Source organism: Vespula vulgaris, chromosome 10, assembly GCF_905475345.1.
Source record: "Vespula vulgaris chromosome 10, iyVesVulg1.1, whole genome shotgun sequence".
NCBI lineage: Eukaryota > Metazoa > Arthropoda > Insecta > Hymenoptera > Vespidae > Vespula > Vespula vulgaris.
This window is the reverse complement of record NC_066595.1, coordinates 7515783-7536485: the sequence shown is the minus strand read 5'-3', so window position 1 is coordinate 7536485 and position 20703 is coordinate 7515783. Positions and strand designations below refer to the sequence as shown.

General features: G+C 31.2%; 5 protein-coding genes across 12 annotated transcripts in view; 4 read left to right on the top strand and 1 right to left on the bottom strand.

Moving 5' to 3' along the window:
* Positions 1-36: 36 nt before the first annotated feature.
* On the top strand, positions 37-1687 carry LOC127066937 (cyclin-dependent kinase 20-like). Of its 4 annotated transcripts, none has more exons than XM_051001242.1 (6): positions 37-197; positions 273-466; positions 555-743; positions 814-1050; positions 1105-1332; positions 1412-1687. In XM_051001242.1, the coding sequence occupies exons 2-6, from the start codon at positions 281-283 to the stop codon at positions 1565-1567; spliced, it is 996 nt and encodes a 331-aa protein (XP_050857199.1). In that variant the 5' UTR covers positions 37-197; positions 273-280; the 3' UTR covers positions 1568-1687. The 4 variants fall into 4 exon arrangements, with proteins under 4 accessions (XP_050857199.1, XP_050857200.1, XP_050857198.1 ...); XM_051001243.1 differs by having other exon boundaries at positions 88-105; XM_051001241.1 differs by having other exon boundaries at positions 112-466.
* LOC127066934 (39S ribosomal protein L37, mitochondrial) lies at positions 1652-3693 on the bottom strand. 2 transcript variants are annotated; one of them, XM_051001238.1, is made up of 7 exons: positions 3517-3693; positions 3140-3325; positions 2829-3050; positions 2648-2767; positions 2431-2537; positions 2181-2363; positions 1652-2106 (listed from the first exon to the last, which is right to left on the bottom strand). In XM_051001238.1, exons 2-7 carry the CDS (start codon positions 3313-3315, stop codon positions 1685-1687), a joined length of 1230 nt encoding a protein of 409 aa, XP_050857195.1. In that variant the 5' UTR covers positions 3316-3325; positions 3517-3693; the 3' UTR covers positions 1652-1684. The 2 variants fall into 2 exon arrangements, with proteins under 2 accessions (XP_050857195.1, XP_050857196.1); XM_051001239.1 differs by lacking the exon at positions 3517-3693 and adding an exon at positions 3384-3511.
* LOC127066932 (intraflagellar transport protein 88 homolog) lies at positions 3694-7869 on the top strand. Its single transcript, XM_051001233.1, has 15 exons — positions 3694-3970; positions 4034-4084; positions 4179-4351; positions 4430-4625; positions 4696-4913; positions 5019-5250; positions 5482-5639; positions 5712-5898; positions 5969-6155; positions 6224-6371; positions 6449-6560; positions 6632-6700; positions 6765-7065; positions 7143-7331; positions 7754-7869. Exons 1-15 carry the CDS (start codon positions 3833-3835, stop codon positions 7867-7869), a joined length of 2475 nt encoding a protein of 824 aa, XP_050857190.1. The 5' UTR covers positions 3694-3832.
* On the top strand, positions 7850-20682 carry LOC127066933 (hexokinase-2-like). Of its 4 annotated transcripts, none has more exons than XM_051001237.1 (10): positions 7850-7868; positions 14545-14650; positions 16424-16577; positions 16684-16902; positions 17106-17425; positions 17590-17702; positions 17802-17960; positions 18038-18177; positions 18250-18383; positions 18466-19047. In XM_051001237.1, exons 2-10 carry the CDS (start codon positions 14567-14569, stop codon positions 18553-18555), a joined length of 1413 nt encoding a protein of 470 aa, XP_050857194.1. In that variant the 5' UTR covers positions 7850-7868; positions 14545-14566; the 3' UTR covers positions 18556-19047. The 4 variants fall into 4 exon arrangements, with proteins under 4 accessions (XP_050857194.1, XP_050857193.1, XP_050857192.1 ...); XM_051001236.1 differs by lacking the exon at positions 7850-7868 and adding an exon at positions 8880-9242; XM_051001235.1 differs by lacking the exon at positions 7850-7868 and adding an exon at positions 13270-13425 and having other exon boundaries at positions 18466-20682.
* The window catches only part of LOC127066931 (sestrin homolog), a 95429-nt gene continuing 94585 nt past the window's right edge, over positions 19860-20703 (top strand). The window contains exon 1 of the mRNA XM_051001224.1: positions 19860-20009. The gene's annotated coding sequence lies outside the window, so the exon portion shown is untranslated. The remainder of the gene's footprint in view (positions 20010-20703) is intronic.

Genomic DNA, 20703 nt, shown 5'->3' with positions numbered 1-20703 from the left:
TATATATATATATATATATATATATATAGATATAAATATTGATATTTAAACAGCTATATAAAATTGTCCGATATTTTAAAAATTATAGCTTATAATAATCATATGGTAACTATGGAGATCATTTATGTATACAACAAACATCATGTGCAAACGATATTAATTTTAAATATTTAGTAAAATTAAACATATTGTTTCATGTAAATTTTTTATAATTAACAATAAACAATAAATAGGTTTATAAAATTACATTATTATAGAATTTAATATTTAAGATTTTACTATGGATAAATATATTATTTTGGATAAAATTGGTGAAGGTGCTCAAGGATTGGTTTTAAAAGGATATCATAGATCTACTGAACAAGAAGTTGCATTAAAAAGAATACTCTTAAAAAAGGTAGAAGAAGGTATATCTATATCAGTCATACGAGAAGTTAAAACGCTTCAACAGTTAAAACATCCTTATGTATGACAATATTCTAATCTTTTTATTTTACTTTATATTAACGTCTATTATAAAAAATCATTATATATACATTGTTATGTTATTATAGGTCATAGAACTATTAGATACTTTTCCATTAGGTTTAGATTATATAATGGTTTTTGAGTATATGCCCACAGGATTATGGGAAATATTAAAAGATAATAATATTTCGTTAACAATACCACAAATAAAAATATATATGAAAATGCTTTTGGAAGGTATAGCATATGTACATGAAAAAAATATAATACACAGGGTACATTGTTTATATGAAATATATCTTTGATATAAATATGGTAGTTTTATAATAAATATATTGTCTATAGGATTTAAAACCTGCTAATTTATTGATAAATAATGAAGGAATTTTAAAAATAGCTGATTTTGGATTAGGAAGATTAATGTGGGAGGATACTTCTAAACCATATTCTCATCAAGTTGCTACAAGATGGTACAGAGCTCCTGAATTATTATATGGAGCAAAATATTATACATCAGCTATTGATATGTGGTCTGTTGGTTGTATTTTTGGTGAAATGCTTAATAATTCACCTTTATTTCCAGTAAGTCAGTCTGTTTTATAAATTTATATATATTTACATATAAATAAATTCCAGGGAGAAACAGATATTGAACAATTGGCAATAGTATTAAAATATTTAGGATCTCCTACTGTTGAATCATGGCCAGAATTGAGTACATTACCTGATTATAATAAAATTACATTTCCATATAATAAAGGTACAACATGGGAAAATATTGTACAGGATGCAGATCCAGAAGCTATTGAATTAATTAAACAAATTCTTATATATAATTCATCAAACCGTCTTTCTGCTAAAGAAGTAAATTAATTTCTATATCATTGTTTCTCTTAGAACATTAATTTATAACCAGACTGTACTGTATTATTTTATATTTTAGGCATTGCAACATATATATTTTTATTGTAAACCTTATCCATCTACAGGAAATTTAATAAAGCCATCACAAGATCATCGACTTTCAGTAAAACCTAAAGAGGTTGAAGTAAATATTCCAGTAACAACTCTTTTTAAAGCTCTTTTAAATACTACATAAAAATATATACATATATATGTATATATTTTTAAAAGTGAATTAAGGATATATAAACATATATGTAAAAAATACAAAAATGTGGAATGCTGCTTTAATAAAAATAATTTATTTATTAAACTATATATTTTTATAAAATGCAAATAGTTTTTTTACAACTTCAGGATTATAACCTGTAAGAATTGGTTTACCAACCTCATAACATGCCTTTTCATATAATTGTAATGTAGGACTAGACCACCAGAAATTTCTAATACCCTCTATTTTATTTATATCTAGTGTATTAAGTTGAAATACTGAAAAATGAAAATTTTTTCCATTTGATTCAATACATTGCACTATTATTGGTTCTGGTAAATGTTTAACATCAGGTCCATATTTTTGACGTGCATTAGCTGCTGCTGCAGTAAATGATTTTATCATAGAACGTGCATGTATCTGATCTTCAAGTACTGGTAGTTCAGTAAGATTTTTTACTTCTTCTGCATTGTGACTTATAAATATGGTATGAATATTCGACCATGGTGATATTCCCTCAATAGCTATTATAAATATATTATAATCAAAGTATAAATTTTTATTTAAGCAAATTTAACAAAACAAAAGTATTACTTACGATATAAATCTTCTGTTCTATAAATATTCATTTTTTCCAAGCTAAGTGTAGGATAAAACGGATATATATTCGGAAAATCTAATTCTGTATGAGCATTTTGATCTTCTATCTTTGTTAAAGGCTTTGTTGATACAATTGCTAAATCAAATGTCAATTCAAATTGCAATAGATTTGGTTCTTTTTCTAAAATTTAATAAATATTTCTTAATATCCATAAATCTTATGTACAAAAAGTAAGGAATTTATATACCTATTGAAATTTTTATAATTCCGTTATGAAAGATAGAACGGGTTCGTACAATCTCTGGACCGCATACACATTCACAAATTTGAAGTAGTTTCTTGAATAAATTATGCCTACAAAGATGATTAAATTCATTTATTACATACTAAAAAATATATTTGAAGTATATGGATACTTCTTTGAAATGTATCATAAATGTAGTTTTATTATAAACATTAATTACGTTTTTCTAAGATCAGTCACACCATAGTCTCTAGGAAAATTCCATGCCGGTCTATCCGGGTCTTTTCTTTTTGGTAATAGCTCTTGATGTGCATCGAATATATTGGAGGTATAAATGGTTCTATATACAAAAATGTATCGTTAAAATAAATATATATAATATAATTATAAAATAATGATACCTTTCAACTAAATGATGTATATCATTTGAAAGATCCATCTCTTTTTCTTTAATTTGCTGTGGAAGTTCATTTTCAATATGAATGGTTTTTAATAACAACTGTGCTTGAGATAGACCTTGTTGTAAAACATTGTGATCCTTATAGCTTAAACAAACTTTATCTTTCCAATCAGGATGGGTATTGTCAAATTTTGGTCTTTTATAAATATATTCTCGTTCTATGCTTTAATTAAATAAAATATTTAAATTTTATTAATCAATATTATAAAATAATATTTTAAAGTATATATATGCTACATATGTAGTACATACCGTACAAAATCTTTCTTTGGTCGAATTAAATCAATAGGATCTACAATTTTTATGTTTAGTGTTGATAATCTACTTTCTAGATTATTTGCTGTAATTTTTCTTTCACGTTGGTTATACCATACTTTTCTAGTTAATCTACCTAAATGATATTTCCTTAATACTTGTGTTATTTTCATTTTGCTTTATCTGAAATAAAAATATTATGTTGTTTATCTATAAATAAAAAAGACATCAATTTACTTACAATAATCATTATTGCATTAGATCAGATCATTAAAATAAATGATAATATAGCTTATGATTTTTTAAATTATTTATAATACAAAAAATTGGTATAGATATGGTATAGACGATAATATATCAATAAAAATTCATACCGTAGATTATATTTATAAGTACATATAGAATATATTGTATAATTATTTATTTTATGTATATATCTCATATAAATATAGCAATCTTCAATAGGGGACATATACTTTTGAGCGAATATAAGGTTAAGTATTACATCTTATACCATTAATCCACATAATCTCGACGATAGGTGCGCTGGAGTCGCCATATTTGACGCCATCTTATATTATAACTTTGTGATAATCTTTGGATTAGATTTTTTAATATATACTATTAATTATTTCATATATAATAAATAGACTTATTCAAAGTTTTAGTAAAAAATTATAATTATACATAATGGCTGCAGTTGGAATTATTGACGATGATATCTATACAGGTTATGACGATTATCCATCCATTTATAGTACTAAAGATCTTGACCAAGATGAATTATTTCAAGAAGCTGTTAAAACCAGTTATGCGAAAAGATCAATAGTAAGTTTCATTTTTCAATAATCTTGAGTTTCTTTTTTTAATCACATTATTCATATATTACAGCAAACTGCAAAGATACCAGGTAGTGCAATGCGCCTTGGAACATCAAGCGGAGTAAGCAAATATATAATTATGACAATATGAAATATTGTCAATCAAAGATAAATATATTAAATATATTAAATATATTGTTACATTATAATTTCAGTTCAACAGGGCTGGAACTACAGTATCTCTACGACCAAATACTGGCGGACTTAGACCAATGACAGCAGTTAGAGGTGCTGGTTATACCAGTAATAGACAAATGTTTGATCCTCTTAATATGAGCAGCAATGTTAGAGGGCCTGCACCTCCATTAGAAAGTAATAAAGAAAATACGTGAGTATAATTTATAAAGTTTGCTTTTTTATGATCTATTGTACTTACCTAACTTTTTTTTTTTGTTTTTAATTCAAGGCCAGAAGAAAAAATAAAAATAAGTGAAAGAAAAATTATGGAATTGATAGAAAACTCTATTGAAGCAGCTTGTAGCAATAATATACATGTTGCTTTAGAACGAGCCAGAGAAGCTTCATCAAGGGAACGTGCTCTTATAAGATTACAAGAACAAGCAGGATTGAGTGATACTCATAATGTTGATCTGACATTTGCTGTAAGAAATTTATTTAATTTTTTAACTTATTAGTTGCTTATATAAATATTCACGGATTATATATATTTAGGTACTATTCAATTTAACAACACAATATACAAATAATGAAATGTATACAGAAGCTATAGCTACTTATCAAGCTATTACAAGAAATAGAATGTTCAGTAATAGCGGAAGATTAAAAGTAAATATGGGAAATATTTATGTTAAAATGGGACAATTACCTCAAGCAATTAAAATGTATAGAATGGCTTTTGATCAAGCACCAATAGCTCATAAGGATTTAAGGTATAAAGCTTATACATTATGTTACTTATATAACCACAATCAGAATATCATATATTTTTTTTTCTAACAAATATTCTATCTATTAATCCTATATGTAATTCCTAGAATAAAAATAATGCATAATATTGGAATGTTATTTGTACAAATGGGTCGTTTAGAAGAAGCAGCTAATAGTTTTGAATGGGTTATGAGAGAACAAGCAGAGTTTACAGCTGGTTTGCATGCTGTGTTATGTCATTTTGCATTATCACATAGAGATAAAATGAAACGATCATTTTTAGAGTTATTAGAGGTTCAACTTAATATTGATCAAGAAGAAAAATATAGTACAAGTGCTGTGAGTTTATATAGAATCTGTTCACATTTAATCACTATGTGTTGCCAGTAATGCTCACCCTATACTAACTATTATATGTATATTTTATCAAATACTGTGATTTTTCTCTGCCTTTTTATGTATTATATTATGAAGTATTCATAAACCAGTACTAAATTATTATGTGGCTTCTATGGATACGTTATTAGATCTTTTTGATAATTTTAAAGTAAATTATGTTTTTATGTGTAGGATGATATAGACTCAAACATATTACATGAAGTTTTAAAAAATGATGACTTATCCAAATTTGAGAAAGGATTGAAACTAGAAGGAGAGAAAACTATTCTTTGTGCAGCTAAACTTATTGCACCTGTGATTGAAGATACTGTTTCAGCTGGATTTGCTTGGTGAATATCATATAATAGCATAATTTGTCCATAAAGAGCTTTTCATTATTTTTTTCTATGCTTTTTGTTAAGGTGTGTGGATGCTATAAAATCTTCTGCTTATGGAAATGTAGCTGCAGATTTAGAAATAAATAAAGCTATGGTTTACTTACACAATAAAGAAACACAACTGGCTATTGATACTTTAAAAAATTTTCAAAATAGTGAAACTAAAGCTAACAGTGCAGCATCAACTATGTTATCATTTATTTATTATCTTGTACGTAATGAAGACATTTTTCTTATATATATGTGTTATTTTTGTGTAATAATATAATTTTACTTTTTAGCAAGGTGATTATGAACAAGCTGAAAAGTGTGCAGAAACAGCACGGAATGCAGATAGTTATAATGCTGCTGCTTATGTTAATTTAGCAGCTTGTGCAATGAAAAAAAATGAATTGGATATAGCCAAGGAGTTTCTTTTATGTGCATTGGATACAGATGCTAGTCATATACAAGCACTTTATAACTTGGGTAAATATGCTATTATTTTATAACTTATCAGAAGTTTAATAATGAAATACTTATGAATATTTACATAGGTTTGGTATATAAAAAACAAAACATGTATGAAGAAGCTTTGGAATGCTTTTGGAAGTTACGTAATATTGTTAGATATGATCCACAGACATTGTATCAGATTGGACAAATATATCATCTTATTAATGATACAGAACAGGCAGCTGAATGGTATTGAATATTACTTGTGTACTGCATAATATATTATTTATATACATAATAACAACTTTCAATATTTTCAATTATAGGTATAATCAATTGTTAGGTATAATTCCATCAGATCCAGGAGTTTTACAAAAGTTAGGAGAAATGTATGATAGTTTGGGTGATAAACAACAGGCATATCAATTTTATAGTGATGTAAGTTTAATTTGTTATTTAATTTTTTTTTAATTACTTCTTTTTAATAATCTCTTCAATTTTAATTCCAGTCTTATAGATTTTTTCCTGCTAATTATGAAGTGATTGATTGGTTAGGATCATATTTTATATCTATGCAGGTAATATATGTTTATATTATTTATTTAAATATTAGAATATAAAGACATTGATGATTATACAAAGGTTGCAGAGAAAGCAATGTTGTATTTTGAAAAAGCTGTGGAACTTGCACCCGATGAACCTAGATGGAGATTACTGGTAGCTGCTTGCTTAAGACGAACCGGACAATTTCACAAAGCTCTTTCAGAATATCAGGATATACACAAAAGATTTCCGGACAATATCGAATGTTTAAAATTTTTGGTACGCTTATGTAGTGACATGGGTCTTAAAGAAACTCAATTATATGCAACTGAATTGAAGAAAGCAGAAAAAGCAAAGGAATTAAAAGAACGTCAAGGATCTGGTAGGCCTGGTACTACTGGTATATATATTTCTTATATTTTTTAAATATATTTTCAAATAATAGAATCAATATAAATCGTAAGTATTATTTTCAAGGTTCGCGAAAAAGTAACAGCGATAACTCTTCTCGAGCTGGTTCTGGAATGAGTGTATTATCGGATCATAGAAGCAGTCCTATTCCAGGAAAAAAAGATAATCAAGGATCAAACAGCGGTGGAGTCATTAGATCTACTCGAACTTTTAAAGGAGACAATTCTACAGAATTGAATTTTAATGGACAAACTAGTAAGTATTATTTTAATACAATTAAATTTGTAATTACATATTAATGATGAATAAATGTGTATTCAAAAGGAACAATTCGCTCAATATTACTGTTAATTAGCATAAGCCTTTTTTAGAGTAAAATTAGATTGGTTATCGATAGTTTAATACTGCATGGTCTTAAATGAGATGAATATCATACCATAAAGATAACCATAGAGATTTATAGGCTGTGCATATGATTCCTTAATGGATTGAACAACATGATAAATGAGTCTTTAACTAGTTTGTGGATTCTATTTCTAACAGTCATATGTTTCATATAACGTTGAATATAACAATGAATGTCGTAGTTTTCCATAATTCAAAAAGTCAAGTGTAATACAAAATGTAATATATCTATCATATAAGACAAATGTAACAACTGTAAGATTTTGTTATAGGTATTACTTATACCGATCCTATTGGACCTTTACCTACACGTCCAATGACAGCTGCTGGGAAAAGAGACGATGATTTTGGAGAAGAAGAATTGGGACCTGATTTGTTACCTGAATAGTGCGTATTATTTATTTATTGCTTATAAAATATAATAGTAAAAGCATTTAATAAAATATCTAGATAATTCGATATCATTCGATCAAGAATACAAGTATATGTGTTAATAATTAGATATTTATATTTGATATTGTATATGAATATTATGTCAGAGGTAATATTATCTTTAGTCGTTAAGTAATATAGATAATCGATAAACTACTCGCGTGCGCGCGCGCGCGTGTATGCACATTACGAAGGATAACTATAGCAAATTTGATAACGAATTATGCTTATTAATTATTGTTTCAATATGAAAAATACGCACGTGATAGATACATAGAAAATAACCCTTTCTGCAAGTAGTACGTCTTGCAGGAAGGGCCACTTACCTCGTGTACATTATAGATCTACGAGGGTCGGCACAATTGTAACGATCTAAATTTAAACACGCCGGCCGTTTTCATCAAACTCCATTCAGCCGACGTAGATTGAGAAACGGATATTAACATTATTACCTTCTATGCATGTGTGCATCTATCTGCTATATAGAATGTCGGTATTTTGAATGTGTACACATATTTTGTTTGATATCAAATTGTTTGCTTTCAAATAGAAATTCTAACAATAACAAATTGTAATCGATATAAAATTAAAGTACAATCGCTTTTATACTTTTAGAAAATATTTTAATTTATATTATCGATATAGAAGTGCGATAGATCTTAGATTGAAAATAAAATAGAGAGAAGTTTGTATTTAAAGTATATATCATCACTTATTGAAACAATTACGGTAAACAAAAATAAAAATATTTCGAACATTTTCCATTCCACTGTTTCTACGATTCAGTATTATTTTTAATACTGAATGCCATTTATAAAATTAACAAATTACTTTGTTATTGCATATTTAACAAACGATACTCCTCGTAAAAAAAAATAAAAAAAAAATAATAAAAAAATAAAACATTCAAATATTTCGAATAATCTAAAATCGAATATCTTAAATATTTTAAATATCTTAAATTTCCCGCCACATAATTATCCATCTTGGATATATATGTATTGTACGTAACACGTGCACGCACATATATACAGCGTGCGAACATATCCAAGTTCTATTTCTCGCGCGTTCGTGTAACTACACGCGAAATACCGAATATGCACGAGTGCAAGTGGCGGTAAACCTCGTGGGTTTGTTCAGCGAGCGCTACGATTGGTCAGTGATAGTAAAGGAGTAGGGGAAAGAGACTGTCGGTCGCCGTAACGCATATACATTTTGTAGCATTGCACTCGTGTTAGCGTACGTACGCACGCGTCTGCTTAAGAGTTCCGTTCGTTCGTTTAAACAATTATAATTTTTGTAGTAAACAGATCGTGCATAGGTTGCATTGTAAGTTTCGCAAGGAGACTCGCTTGTAGTGTGTGTGTGTGTGTGTATTGTGTGTGCATATGTATAAGAGAGAAAGAGAGGTAGAGAGAGAGAGAGAGAGAGAGAGAGAGAGAGAGAGAGAAAGAGAAAAAGAGAAAAAGATAGAGTCAACATCAAACTTTTCAAGGGTGAGACTCGATTAAATCGCTTCTTTCGATATTTCGATGTTTTTCAAATCAATGAATGTTGCGTCTTAAGTCGCATCGCGTAGGTTCTTCGATTGTCACGATTATTCATTTTTATTATGCGTGTCAGTTGTATATATCTGTCTTATTTGAGCTACTCATTTGTCAAATCGAATTAACTCTAGAAAATAAAAAAATAGAAAAAATGGATAAAATTATTGTATATTATTTATTACTCGATGACCATATAAATGTTTGTCATTTAATAGAGTTAAGCTTAATTATTAAAGAAATTTATTTTAAATATAACAATTTAAGCATCGATCAAATGCTTTGATATTAAAATTGAAAAGGAAGTTCTAAAAGTGGAGTTATTCGTTTTGCCCTGTAAACGATTCATTTATGAGTCGATACATATTAATTATAATGTCGAGGTACTTGTAAAGTTATGAATAGAATTTAAAAATTCTTGCGCGGCGGTATTAGATAGAAACATTTTTTTTTTCTTAAGTCTATTATCAATTAATTGATTACGTTCGCGCGAAAATGAAAAAAAAAGATATGTGTTGTCTTTCATATTGTCACTTTCGTTTCATTTAAAAATGAAGATAAAAGAAGCGAACTGTCTGTCTTATATTATGTTACGCTTCAAAGTGTACTCGGCATCGTCGATTTATATCATTAATTGGGAATCATGGAGTATATTATCTTCGTTGATGGATCGTTGAACTGTGACTTTTAAATTTACAAAAATGAATGATTTTATTGTCTTATAACCATAACAAAATTTAAAATGATTTTGATTATCATGTGGAAGTGTTTTCATCTTCAAAATAACAAAGCGAGTGACGGAATGAAAGATTTATCTAAAATGTGAAGAACTTAATCATCGTGTTACGTTATATACGCGTTGTTATAATAATTATTGATAAAGATAGCGAGAAATTCGTAAAAAACTTTTTATCGGAAATTAAAGTCGATGTTGTATCTGTTCTTTACAAATGATACATAGTTTAGATATGCTTACGTTATAACGGGAAATCCACGTCTGACCTTGACAAGTTTTTTTTATTCTACATAATCGTGACACCGACCTCTTGATATTACAAAATAATAAATAATTCCAAGAATTGTTTTTTCAAGTGATTTTACGATGATTATGATTGTCAAATTATTGCGTACATATCTATCGGATCGGCTGTTACTTTCGTTCATTTATCTTTTCTATTCTGGTAATCTTAAGCATTTTCCCGCCAAATTTATCGATATCTAAGCTAAGAAGAAACGAAAGCTGGGCCCTCCGAGCTTGCTTTATCTGCAATTATCAAAAAAATAAACAACAAATTATAAATCTAAACTCGTTTTCGTTTTCAGAGTTTTCACTCTGAAATGTTCTATTTATTAAACGTCACGTAATATATAATAGCAACACATTTCCGCGTATTGAGTTAAAAGTATTTACGAACCCGGAAGAATCTTTTGTTTAGAATTAGATTAAAGATATAAATCAAAGATAACGTATATATCTGTTGATCGTAGAATTTGATTTATTAATTAGTGTTGTATAATAATTAAGCACGATGTAAATCATTGCTTAGCATGTTGAAAATTGATATACTTATATATTTGAAGGATTGGGAAAATATAGTTATCTTATCGTAGATAAATCGATTTTGTACATGAATGAAGATACATTAAAGTCTTCACTAATTTAATTTTATCGTGTTATTGAATTTTTTATCGTTTGATTTTATGATATCGAATTAGTTTTGTTTTATTTATAATCGTCATACTCGAGTAGTAAAGTATAGAAGAAAATAGAAATAGAACGGAAAGGGGAATAGAAAAATAGAAATAGAATGGAATGTAGCAAGTGGATATTCGGGTGGAAAAAAATCGGTTAACGATAGAGCAGTCGAACGATTTTGATCGTATTCGCGATGTTCACGTTGTCTTCTAGTTTTTTCTGTTTTTTTTTTTTTTTCTTTTATAATTAATCTCAAAAATCTTAATAACTCCCGTTTAAATTAGCGAAAGAGAAACGAAGAAGTCGTGATAATAGATACGATATAATACGATCATTCCCTTTAATAATTCGTTCGTTTCAGATTTATGAAGGACCTTGATAAGTAATAGTCTCGTAATACTCGGAAGCTTCGTAAGTTACGATGGATAAATCAGCTTATTATACGTTTCAAAAAAGTACAATAAACGTATATCTCGAGTTAATAACTGTGAAGAATGTGTTTCGTTCGAACGTACGAACGTTCCAACGTTTTGTTTTTATTTTTATTTCTGTTCGAAGTTAAAAATCAATGAAATTTTTCACATCAATATCTCGATAATGCTATCGATCAATTTTACGTTTTAAGTAGATTTGTTCGAATAGATTTATGAATATCTCCTTCGTTCAAAGTAAATTTTAATTACGTCACGCGGTGATTACCAAGTTAATTATTCTTCTCAACGACGATCCATTTAACTTTGATGGATCGATCGATACTTGGAAATATTTATTACTAATTCTATTTTATTTTCTATTTACAAAAACATAAGAAATTTGGTAAATAAGAAAAAACACAAGAACAAAATGATACCATTGTTTTATCCGTGTTTTGTTGTTAGACGAATTGTAGATAAGATCGAAAAAATATAATTGTCGCGAGTCGTAATAACGCTTCACGCTGTAATTTACGATCTATCGGATCGGATGTCTTTCTCGTCGACATGATGGCACAACATCTTAGCGATATATCTTCTAGATAGTTACGTCACACTCTTTAATCTGACGTTTGCGTGCGAAGCGTGACAAAAGAGCGGTGATCGGATATGATCGTGAATTTTGTGATCAAGGAACGAGTTTGAAATTCAAACGAACATAAAGAATGGGAAATGTATAACATCGCGGCCCTGAGTCATTGAAGTTCAATAGCGAGTAACACGTGGGAGACCCGCGATAGCAGAACGATCACGCGACTACGTATACATTGGACGACTTATCGCGACGGCATTAGAATTGAATTTCTATCAAATTCGTATGCGTTTAAAGAAACATTTGGAAAAGTATTCGCGTTTCTTCTAATGTAGTACTTAGGTAAAGCCATTTTTATCATATGTTTTAAGCACACGTTGGGCTTACATTAGGAAACAAATACTGACAATAACGGCGAGTACGCGCATTGTACTCAAGATTACGATCATCACGCCGGGTCAACTGGCTGAATTATCTCGGTTAACGCTTTGCACCTTCCAATTGATTTTAATGAAGGCTCGTTAGTTGCTGTGCGCCTTTCAAGAACGTCCTAGTGACTTTTCGTGGTTTCTACCGAACCGATTACGTCTCGAAAGTCGTCATTGTCTTACTCGTTTTGCATTTTTAAATTATTTCGATGCATACGTGTGTACATATATCTAGTAAGTATCTACCTACGTATTGTACGATGAACGAAACGAGCCAGCTGTAAAAAGAGGGGAAGTAATAAAAAGAATGAAGGGACACGTTGCAAAGTCGACAAATGAGTTTGCGAGTTAAATCGCGTCGTTTGTCGTTCGAGATCATTATTATTAATAATATGACAAATATATATGCTCGTATGCTGACAAATATCTTACGTTCGAAAATACCTAGCAACATTTGTTTTCTTTCACGGATAATAATTTTTACACGTATAACAATATCACCCGATTCTCAAATCTTCTTTATTCGTAAAAATCGTTTCTTTCAATACGCTATCATACTTGTAAACTAAAAAGATTAGAAAATAGTCATCCAATTAATTATTCGTTATCCGAAGAAAATCTATCGTTAATGTTGTAAGTCGATTTGTTTGTCGTTGTTGATAAAATGTTTTATGAACTTTCAGTCCGGTCAGACGAAGTTAGAACGGTTGAGCTTTTCGCTAGCGAGAGCTCTAACGTCAGTCACGATCTTGCGTCTGATCGCGCAGCACGTGCAAATTGTCAGTATCAGGATAGACAAGTGTGAGCACGTTTGTAGATAAACCTACAATCATATTCGTGTAAGTTGTCCATGTAGTATTATTATTTATGCATATTCTTCAATGGAGTAAACGACGGGATTCATATAAAATTTCATTAATACTCACGACAATTTCGTTCACTTTTACGATATATATGAAATGAGAAATCTCGTAAAAATATATATAAAGATATATCTCGTAAGATATATATTCTACATCATATTTTCGATGAAAGAATATTTCTTCTGTTTATCGTGATATATTGTAAAATGTATACATATTTTCTTATTAGACAGACGATTTAAGTTATTGAAATGGCTATTAAAAGTTTCTTATAGTGTTTTTTTTTCTTTTTTTCTTTTTGGTATTTTAAATATTCACATGATAGTCATTTTAAATAGTCACGTCAACGATAATTCATCCAATATTTCTTTTTCGTCTTCAGGAATATTTTACGACTGGCATTTTTTTTACAGAGGTCACGATATGTTTTCTATTAGAATATCATCGTTTTGACTATGATTACGAATAGAACTATAGAACTAACGAGTGTCTGATAAAACCATACCAAATAGCTTTGCTAATTATTATAATAAGTTTTAATTGTGTTTTAAGTATCATACTTGTAAAAAAAATTTTTTTTTTTTATTTTATTCCCAAGATTTTGAACTTGTAGCAAACATTCTCTCTCTCTCTCTCTCTCTCTCTCCTTCTCTCTCTTCAGAACGATCAATGTTTAAGGTGAAATTTTTAAGATCTTCGTGCGTGTTTCGTCGCTAGTTAGTTGTAGTTTATTTGCTTTCGAAAGACGTATTAATCTATCTCTTCAAAAAACATTCCAGACCGAGAAAACTGAAGAGATATCAAGATTTACGAGGTCATTATGTCATGTTATCGGAACGTATAGAATTCCCTGGACTTTCGACTTTTCGCCAATTATTTTATCATATATTCTTGTAACGAACACAAGCATGTGTTGAGAAAAAAATCCCTCATCAGTATCAATTGATAGACGATACAACTTCGATAACTCATCCTCCATATATTCTACATATATATCATATTCTTCGAAAAGAATCGATCAGTCACATCGTGAATCTTGAATCGTGAACGTTGAAATTGATTCATCTAATACACTTACGTATATTACTATTACAGATAATCTCGGTTGTTAAAAGAAATGGTTGTACCGGCGGAACATGCGCTCCATGAGGCCATTCAGGTTTCACCACTTAAATTGTCAAACGATGTTAGAAGACAGAAAGTAAGTAGATTCGATATAACACGTTTATTTACATCAAACAAATCTTGATAATCTTGAACTCGTAATTTTTTTTTATATGGAAAGACGATGACATTGGTGAAAAGTTATGATGATCAATTGGTCTCAACAAATTGTTATTATTATTGTTGTTATTATCATCATCATCATCATCATCATCATCATTATTATTGCGTGAAGTTTAGTTACATATCGTAAAATAAGTATCATGTCGAGTAGAGTCAAAACGAAGTTGGCACACGACGTTCATCGAAAGATTAAACGATCGAAGTTCTTAACCTTGCGACCTTCTTGTTAAGAGTTTGCTGACTCGAACCGATCGTACGCGTATACTTTCTCTTTTAGATGATAGTAAACGATGTTAATCCGACGTCAATTGGGGTATAAATTACTTTATTTTAAATCCTTTGGATAGGTCTATTAATGATCATAACGTCGAGCTTTCAAAGGTCGGGGATAATAAAGTGGTAAATATCTTTTCTCTTAACTGGATATATACAAAGTGAAAAATTATACTCCTTGTATGAAGTATTTAGTTGATTTATTTAATTGAAAAGTATTATATTTATGTAAGAGCTAACGAAAAATAGAAGTTCAAATAGTTTATCTTACATGATTCCGATTGCGATATTTATCATTCTTTAGTAATGATTATGGTGCTCTTTTATTTGATGACGTTATGAAAACCAAGCTTAAAGCGGTTTAAGTTGGATTTTAAATTATTGTTGTTGTTTGTAGGAGTAAGGACTTTCTTATCTTACCCTCGGCAAGTCATAGGGTTATCGTAATAAAATACTCAACTTTGTAGGTTTTTAATATTCGTACAATTCATTGAAAAAGATAACAGGAATTGCGCTTGACACCCGATATGAAATAAAGTAGAAACGTGAAAAATAAAAATTTGACATACGAGGAATTATGAATTATCTTGAGCAACGATGTTTGAATAATTTTTATTATTACTTTTTTTTTTTCTTAATCGCTATCTTAATCCCCCCTAATTATAGAAATGTTATCAGGACAACAATGTAAAAATTACGATCGTTGTATTATTTATTGCCAAACAATAAACGATTAGTCGATATTTCACTTTCTTTCTTTTCGTGTTAAAGTTTTACTTCCTATTTTTTTCACATTTTTTTCACATCAAAACGTTGATGCGATATAACCGGTTTACCTTCGCTCAAATGAAACAGTAATATCATGGAATCGTATAACAACTGTTTTTCATCTTACGCGGTTTATGCACCCTTTCGACACATAAATGAAGAATGAAAAGATAGTTATGGAGGATAATCTCAATGTTATTATGACTTTTTATATTACAATATTAGCGATCTAGTTTCTTTAACGATAGACTAGACTAAATGAACATTTTACACGAGCTTACGGTTACCTCCGGTTTACCCATTAGAATCCCATTAGATAGTACGTAACGCGTAACAAAGTAAACAAGAGCATCCTCAACGAGAACGTGAATGCGTTGTAGCGTTATCACGATGTACAGTAGATTTGTAAATGCCTCGGAAGATTTATAGAACACAGAAAATTTTCCGAGGGAATCCTTCGCAAAACGATTCTTCACAATGATTTCAACGAAAGATGGATAACAGCGAGACTTAATAAGCATATGCCAGAAAGAAAGAGAGGAGAGAATCTTTGCTAGAAATATATCAATTTCAAAATGCTTCATTTTCGATTGATATCTCTCTTGCTTCAAAGAAATCCAAACTTCAAAGAAATGTTTTTTTCTAGATCGAAAACCGGTTAGCACGAATGCGTTTATCTGCAACGACTGTTAGAAAGATTCAGGATGTATTCGTTTCGGAGATGAACAAGGGTATCCATCAAGAACCGTCATCTTTACAAATGGAGAACACGTATGTACCGGAACTCGTAGATGGAACAGGTACTTGTTAAAATATTTTCTTTTTAATTTTGCTAGTCCAACTGATTTGCATTTTATTTGTTGCTTCGTAAGATTGATAAACTGATCTATATAATATTATTTTCAGAGGCGGGACGTTTTTTAGCATTAGATCTTGGCGGGACTAATTTTCGAATTCTCTTATTGGAATTGAAGAATGGCAGAGTTGTGAGGGAGAATGTGAAGAATTATCACATCGGATCTGAATTAAGGGTTGGCACAGGCCTTCGTTTGTTCGATTATTTAGCCGAATGCCTTAGTGATTTCGTAATTAACCAGGGTCTTCAGGATGTGGAGGTCCCTTTAGGTAAATTGAAATCGATAATTGTGCGTCGGAGAACTCGTCAAAAATTTCCTATATTACTATGAACTCTATTAATAGTTGTAATAAAAGTATTTTTGTTTTTATGTACAGCATGTAATTTGTAATAATTTATTTGCGTAATAATGAATATTAATCGCGCATTTCGTATTCTAATTTATCTCATTAAATATTCGTTTTTGATTTAGGATTTACATTTTCGTTTCCAATGGTTCAACATTCTCTCGATGTTGGAATTTTGGTGACATGGACAAAGAGTTTCAATTGTCCAGACGTTGTCAATAAGGACGCAGTTCAATTACTCCGAGATGCTCTTGCTCGTCGAGGTGATACCAAAGTAAAAGTCATAGCGGTATTGAATGATACAACAGGAACTCTCGTACAAGGAGCTACATTGGATCCCGATACAGCTATTGGGCTCATTCTGGGTACCGGTAGTAATGCTTGCTATCTTGAACGAGCTGACAGGGTCGAACATTGGGAACCAGAGAGACATGGGGAAAGAGAGGCTAGTGTTCACTAGTAAACATACGTTACATTTCACATGATTTTTTTAAATGACTTTTTCCTAATGATAGAATTGTTTTACTTATGTCGAATTATTTTAACTTAGTTCTTAGAAAGTTGTTTTTACAATACAATTGATTGACCGATTTGATTTCCGTTTTTCAGGTCGTAATAGATATCGAATGGGGTGCCTTTGGAGACAACGGTGTTTTAGACTTTATTAAAACTGAATTCGATCGCGAGAATGACGCGAATTCGCTTCTCGTAAATTCATTTACGTAAGTCTAATCTTCTTACGCAATTATTTAATATATCTCATGATATATAAATATGTTAAGTGTTTCAGTAAAGCTAAAAAGAAATTTCTAATGTCGTAGATTCGAAAAATATATCAGTGGAAAGTATCTCGGTGAAATAGTACGTATTGTACTCACCAAATTAACGAAAGAAGGGCTTTTATTCTTAGAAAAAGATCCAGGGCGTTCTTTTTTCACATCAGGAACGCTTACCTCGGATTTAGTATCATATATTGAACAGTGAGTATTGAAAACAAGGGATCTCTCGTTGTAATACGATTGAACAATTCTAATTATTTAAATTATTCAATGTATAGAGACACCGTAGACGGCAGTACCGATAATACAAAAGAAGTTTTAGCAAAATATGATATCGTTCCAACCGACGATGACATAAATATTGTACAATACGTGTGCGAAGTTGTTTCTAATCGTGCAGCTCTTCTCGTTTCTATATGTAAGCTGATAAACCTAATATTTGTTAATAACGATCAGAGAAAGAATTTTTAAATGTTGGGCTTTTCTGCAGGTCTCGCGGCATTGTTGGAACGAATCGATAAGGAGAATGTGACGATCGCGGTCGATGGTTCTCTGTATAAACATCATCCTCGATTCGAAACTTGGATGAAGCAGTATATAGCTTTGCTTGCCCCTAGTCGTAAGGTATGTGACTGATCGATCCTTTGAATCTTTTCATTCGTTTAACATTTTGCTTACGTTTATTTCCAAACCTTTTTCTTCTTAGTTCAAATTGATTCACGTCGAGGATGGAAGTGGAAAGGGTGCAGCGCTGGTTACTGCGATTGCGCAAAGGATTCAAAAGAGATTAACATAATTATTATTGACGGAGAAGTGAATTCACTACTCCGGCAATATGTAATACTCTATCAGTAGTGCAAGCATTCCATGGCAGGACAATTTCCTGGTTGTGTTATAAAAAAGGGTAATAGTCAAAATGATATAACGTTAACTATATTTTCATCAAAGTTGTTGCATTTGCCATTGTCAACCTCGTTGAACCATCTTTAGGATTTTCGTTAGAAACCATTGTTTTCCCGTAAATCTTTGGAAAGTATAGTCGGCAATTTTAATTCAAACGAAATATATATATATATACGAGTTTTAATTTCTTTTGTAAATACGATTTTCCATAATCAATGTAGAGTTTAGAAGGATCTTTTTTTTCAAAGAAAAGCCTTACTTTACTATAATAAGATAGTACAAATCGATGAAACGTTTGTAAATTAAATATAGATCGTTGGAACACACAATTCCATGCTAAATATATATATATATATATATATATATATATATATATATATATATATATATAGGAAAGAAGATAAGTAACATAGTAATTATTCAATCGAATAAATCTAGGAATAAATTGAATTTAAAGTGCAATTTAAAGTTTCATCGAGACTTATGATATAGTACGATCACAAATACGTAGAAATTTTGACGCTCGAATCGGCCGTAGAGAAATAAATATAAAAAGGTAAACGAAAATCCGTTGTTAAATCTTGTAGAAAAATGAAGAGGAGAGTAGGCGAATGTTTATAAATCAATTGTTACGAGTATTCTGTGGTTGTATACACCTTGTAATTGTATACGATTGTTAAAATAAAAATTGAAAAAAGAAAAAAAGAAAAAAAAAAAGAGAGAGAGAGAAATCTTTTACTCCGTAGAGTTGGTAAAAATGTGTTAAGGGTAAAGATGGCGAGGCGGGAAATTTGAAATTGAATCAATCGGGAGGATGTAGGGTGAAGAGAACGGTCGAATAACCAGAGGCGGTTCTCGTTCGCAGGCCGTCGATAGGCCTATCGATCCTGTTGCTAGGCGGTAGGACGGGAGGGCGTTCGAGTGTCGCAGTTAGATTCCCGCGTTTCCCGTCAGATGACGCTGCGGTGGCGCGCGGCTCGCTCGCGGAGTGACAGCTCGGCGAGAACTGTCAGCCGGAGCGCGTTTACGCGGCCGTTTCTGTTAGAAATAAGGATACGATCGGTCTTCGAATCGGTAGGGTGTAAGCGCGAAAACGGGTTGGCGACAAGGATCGTGTCGAGGAGAAGTAATTTCGATTTGTATCGACTTTGAAAATCGAGAGGTCTCGTACCTAACGGTGGGCGTGCACGCAGGAGGGAACGGCTCGCCGGCTCGGTCAGTCTACTGGAAGATTCCATTGTGTGAGAGTGGGCTTTGAAAAAGTTTCGGCTGGAAGGAGCTACGTTGCTTTCGCGCCTTTCGCAGCCTTCTCTTTGCTGGATCGATCAAGAAGGAGAAAAAGTCGAGGTATCGTTGTCTTCTTTATTTTTTCCTTAGATTTTTACGTTCTTGTTAGGACGAGTCGCGAGAGCGGTATCGAGGATGAGGAGCGCGCGCGGGAGAGAGAGAGAGAGAGAGAGAGAGAGAGAGAGAGAGAGAAAGAGAGAGAGAGAGAGAGAGAGAACGAATGAACGAGCTAGTGAGCGAGAGCGAGATAGAGAGATGCATAGAGAGTTGGAACGAGAGGTTACCAAGGATAAGAAGGCAATGTATTAGTAGTAGTAGTGTAGCAGAAGTAGCGTGTTAGTGTTAGTGCTGCTAATGCCAGTGACGACAGAACGACGATGGTGTGTAGTAGTGGTGAGAATCGTGATGGTGTGTTGGTGTTGATGCTGGTGGTGGTGGTGGTGGTGGTGTGGTGCGAAGCGGGTTTGAGGTTACGCCGGCGATCCTCGCGTTCAGCTGGGCTCTCAGCTGACGGCCGGCCGTTCCAAGACCGGCATTGCGTGCCTTTCTTGTCTCTCCGTTTCCTGGACAGGTTCTATCTTTCGAGCCTTCTCCCGTATGATAGAGCCGAAAAGCGATATATCTAATTTCTCTCGCTAGCTATGGACTCTTGCCTTTTTTATTCGTTCGAGATTACGTTCACGTTCTTATTCTAGTTCCAATTAGAAAAAAAAGAAAAGAAAAGGAAAGAAAAGTAGGTTGAAAGAGAATAGAG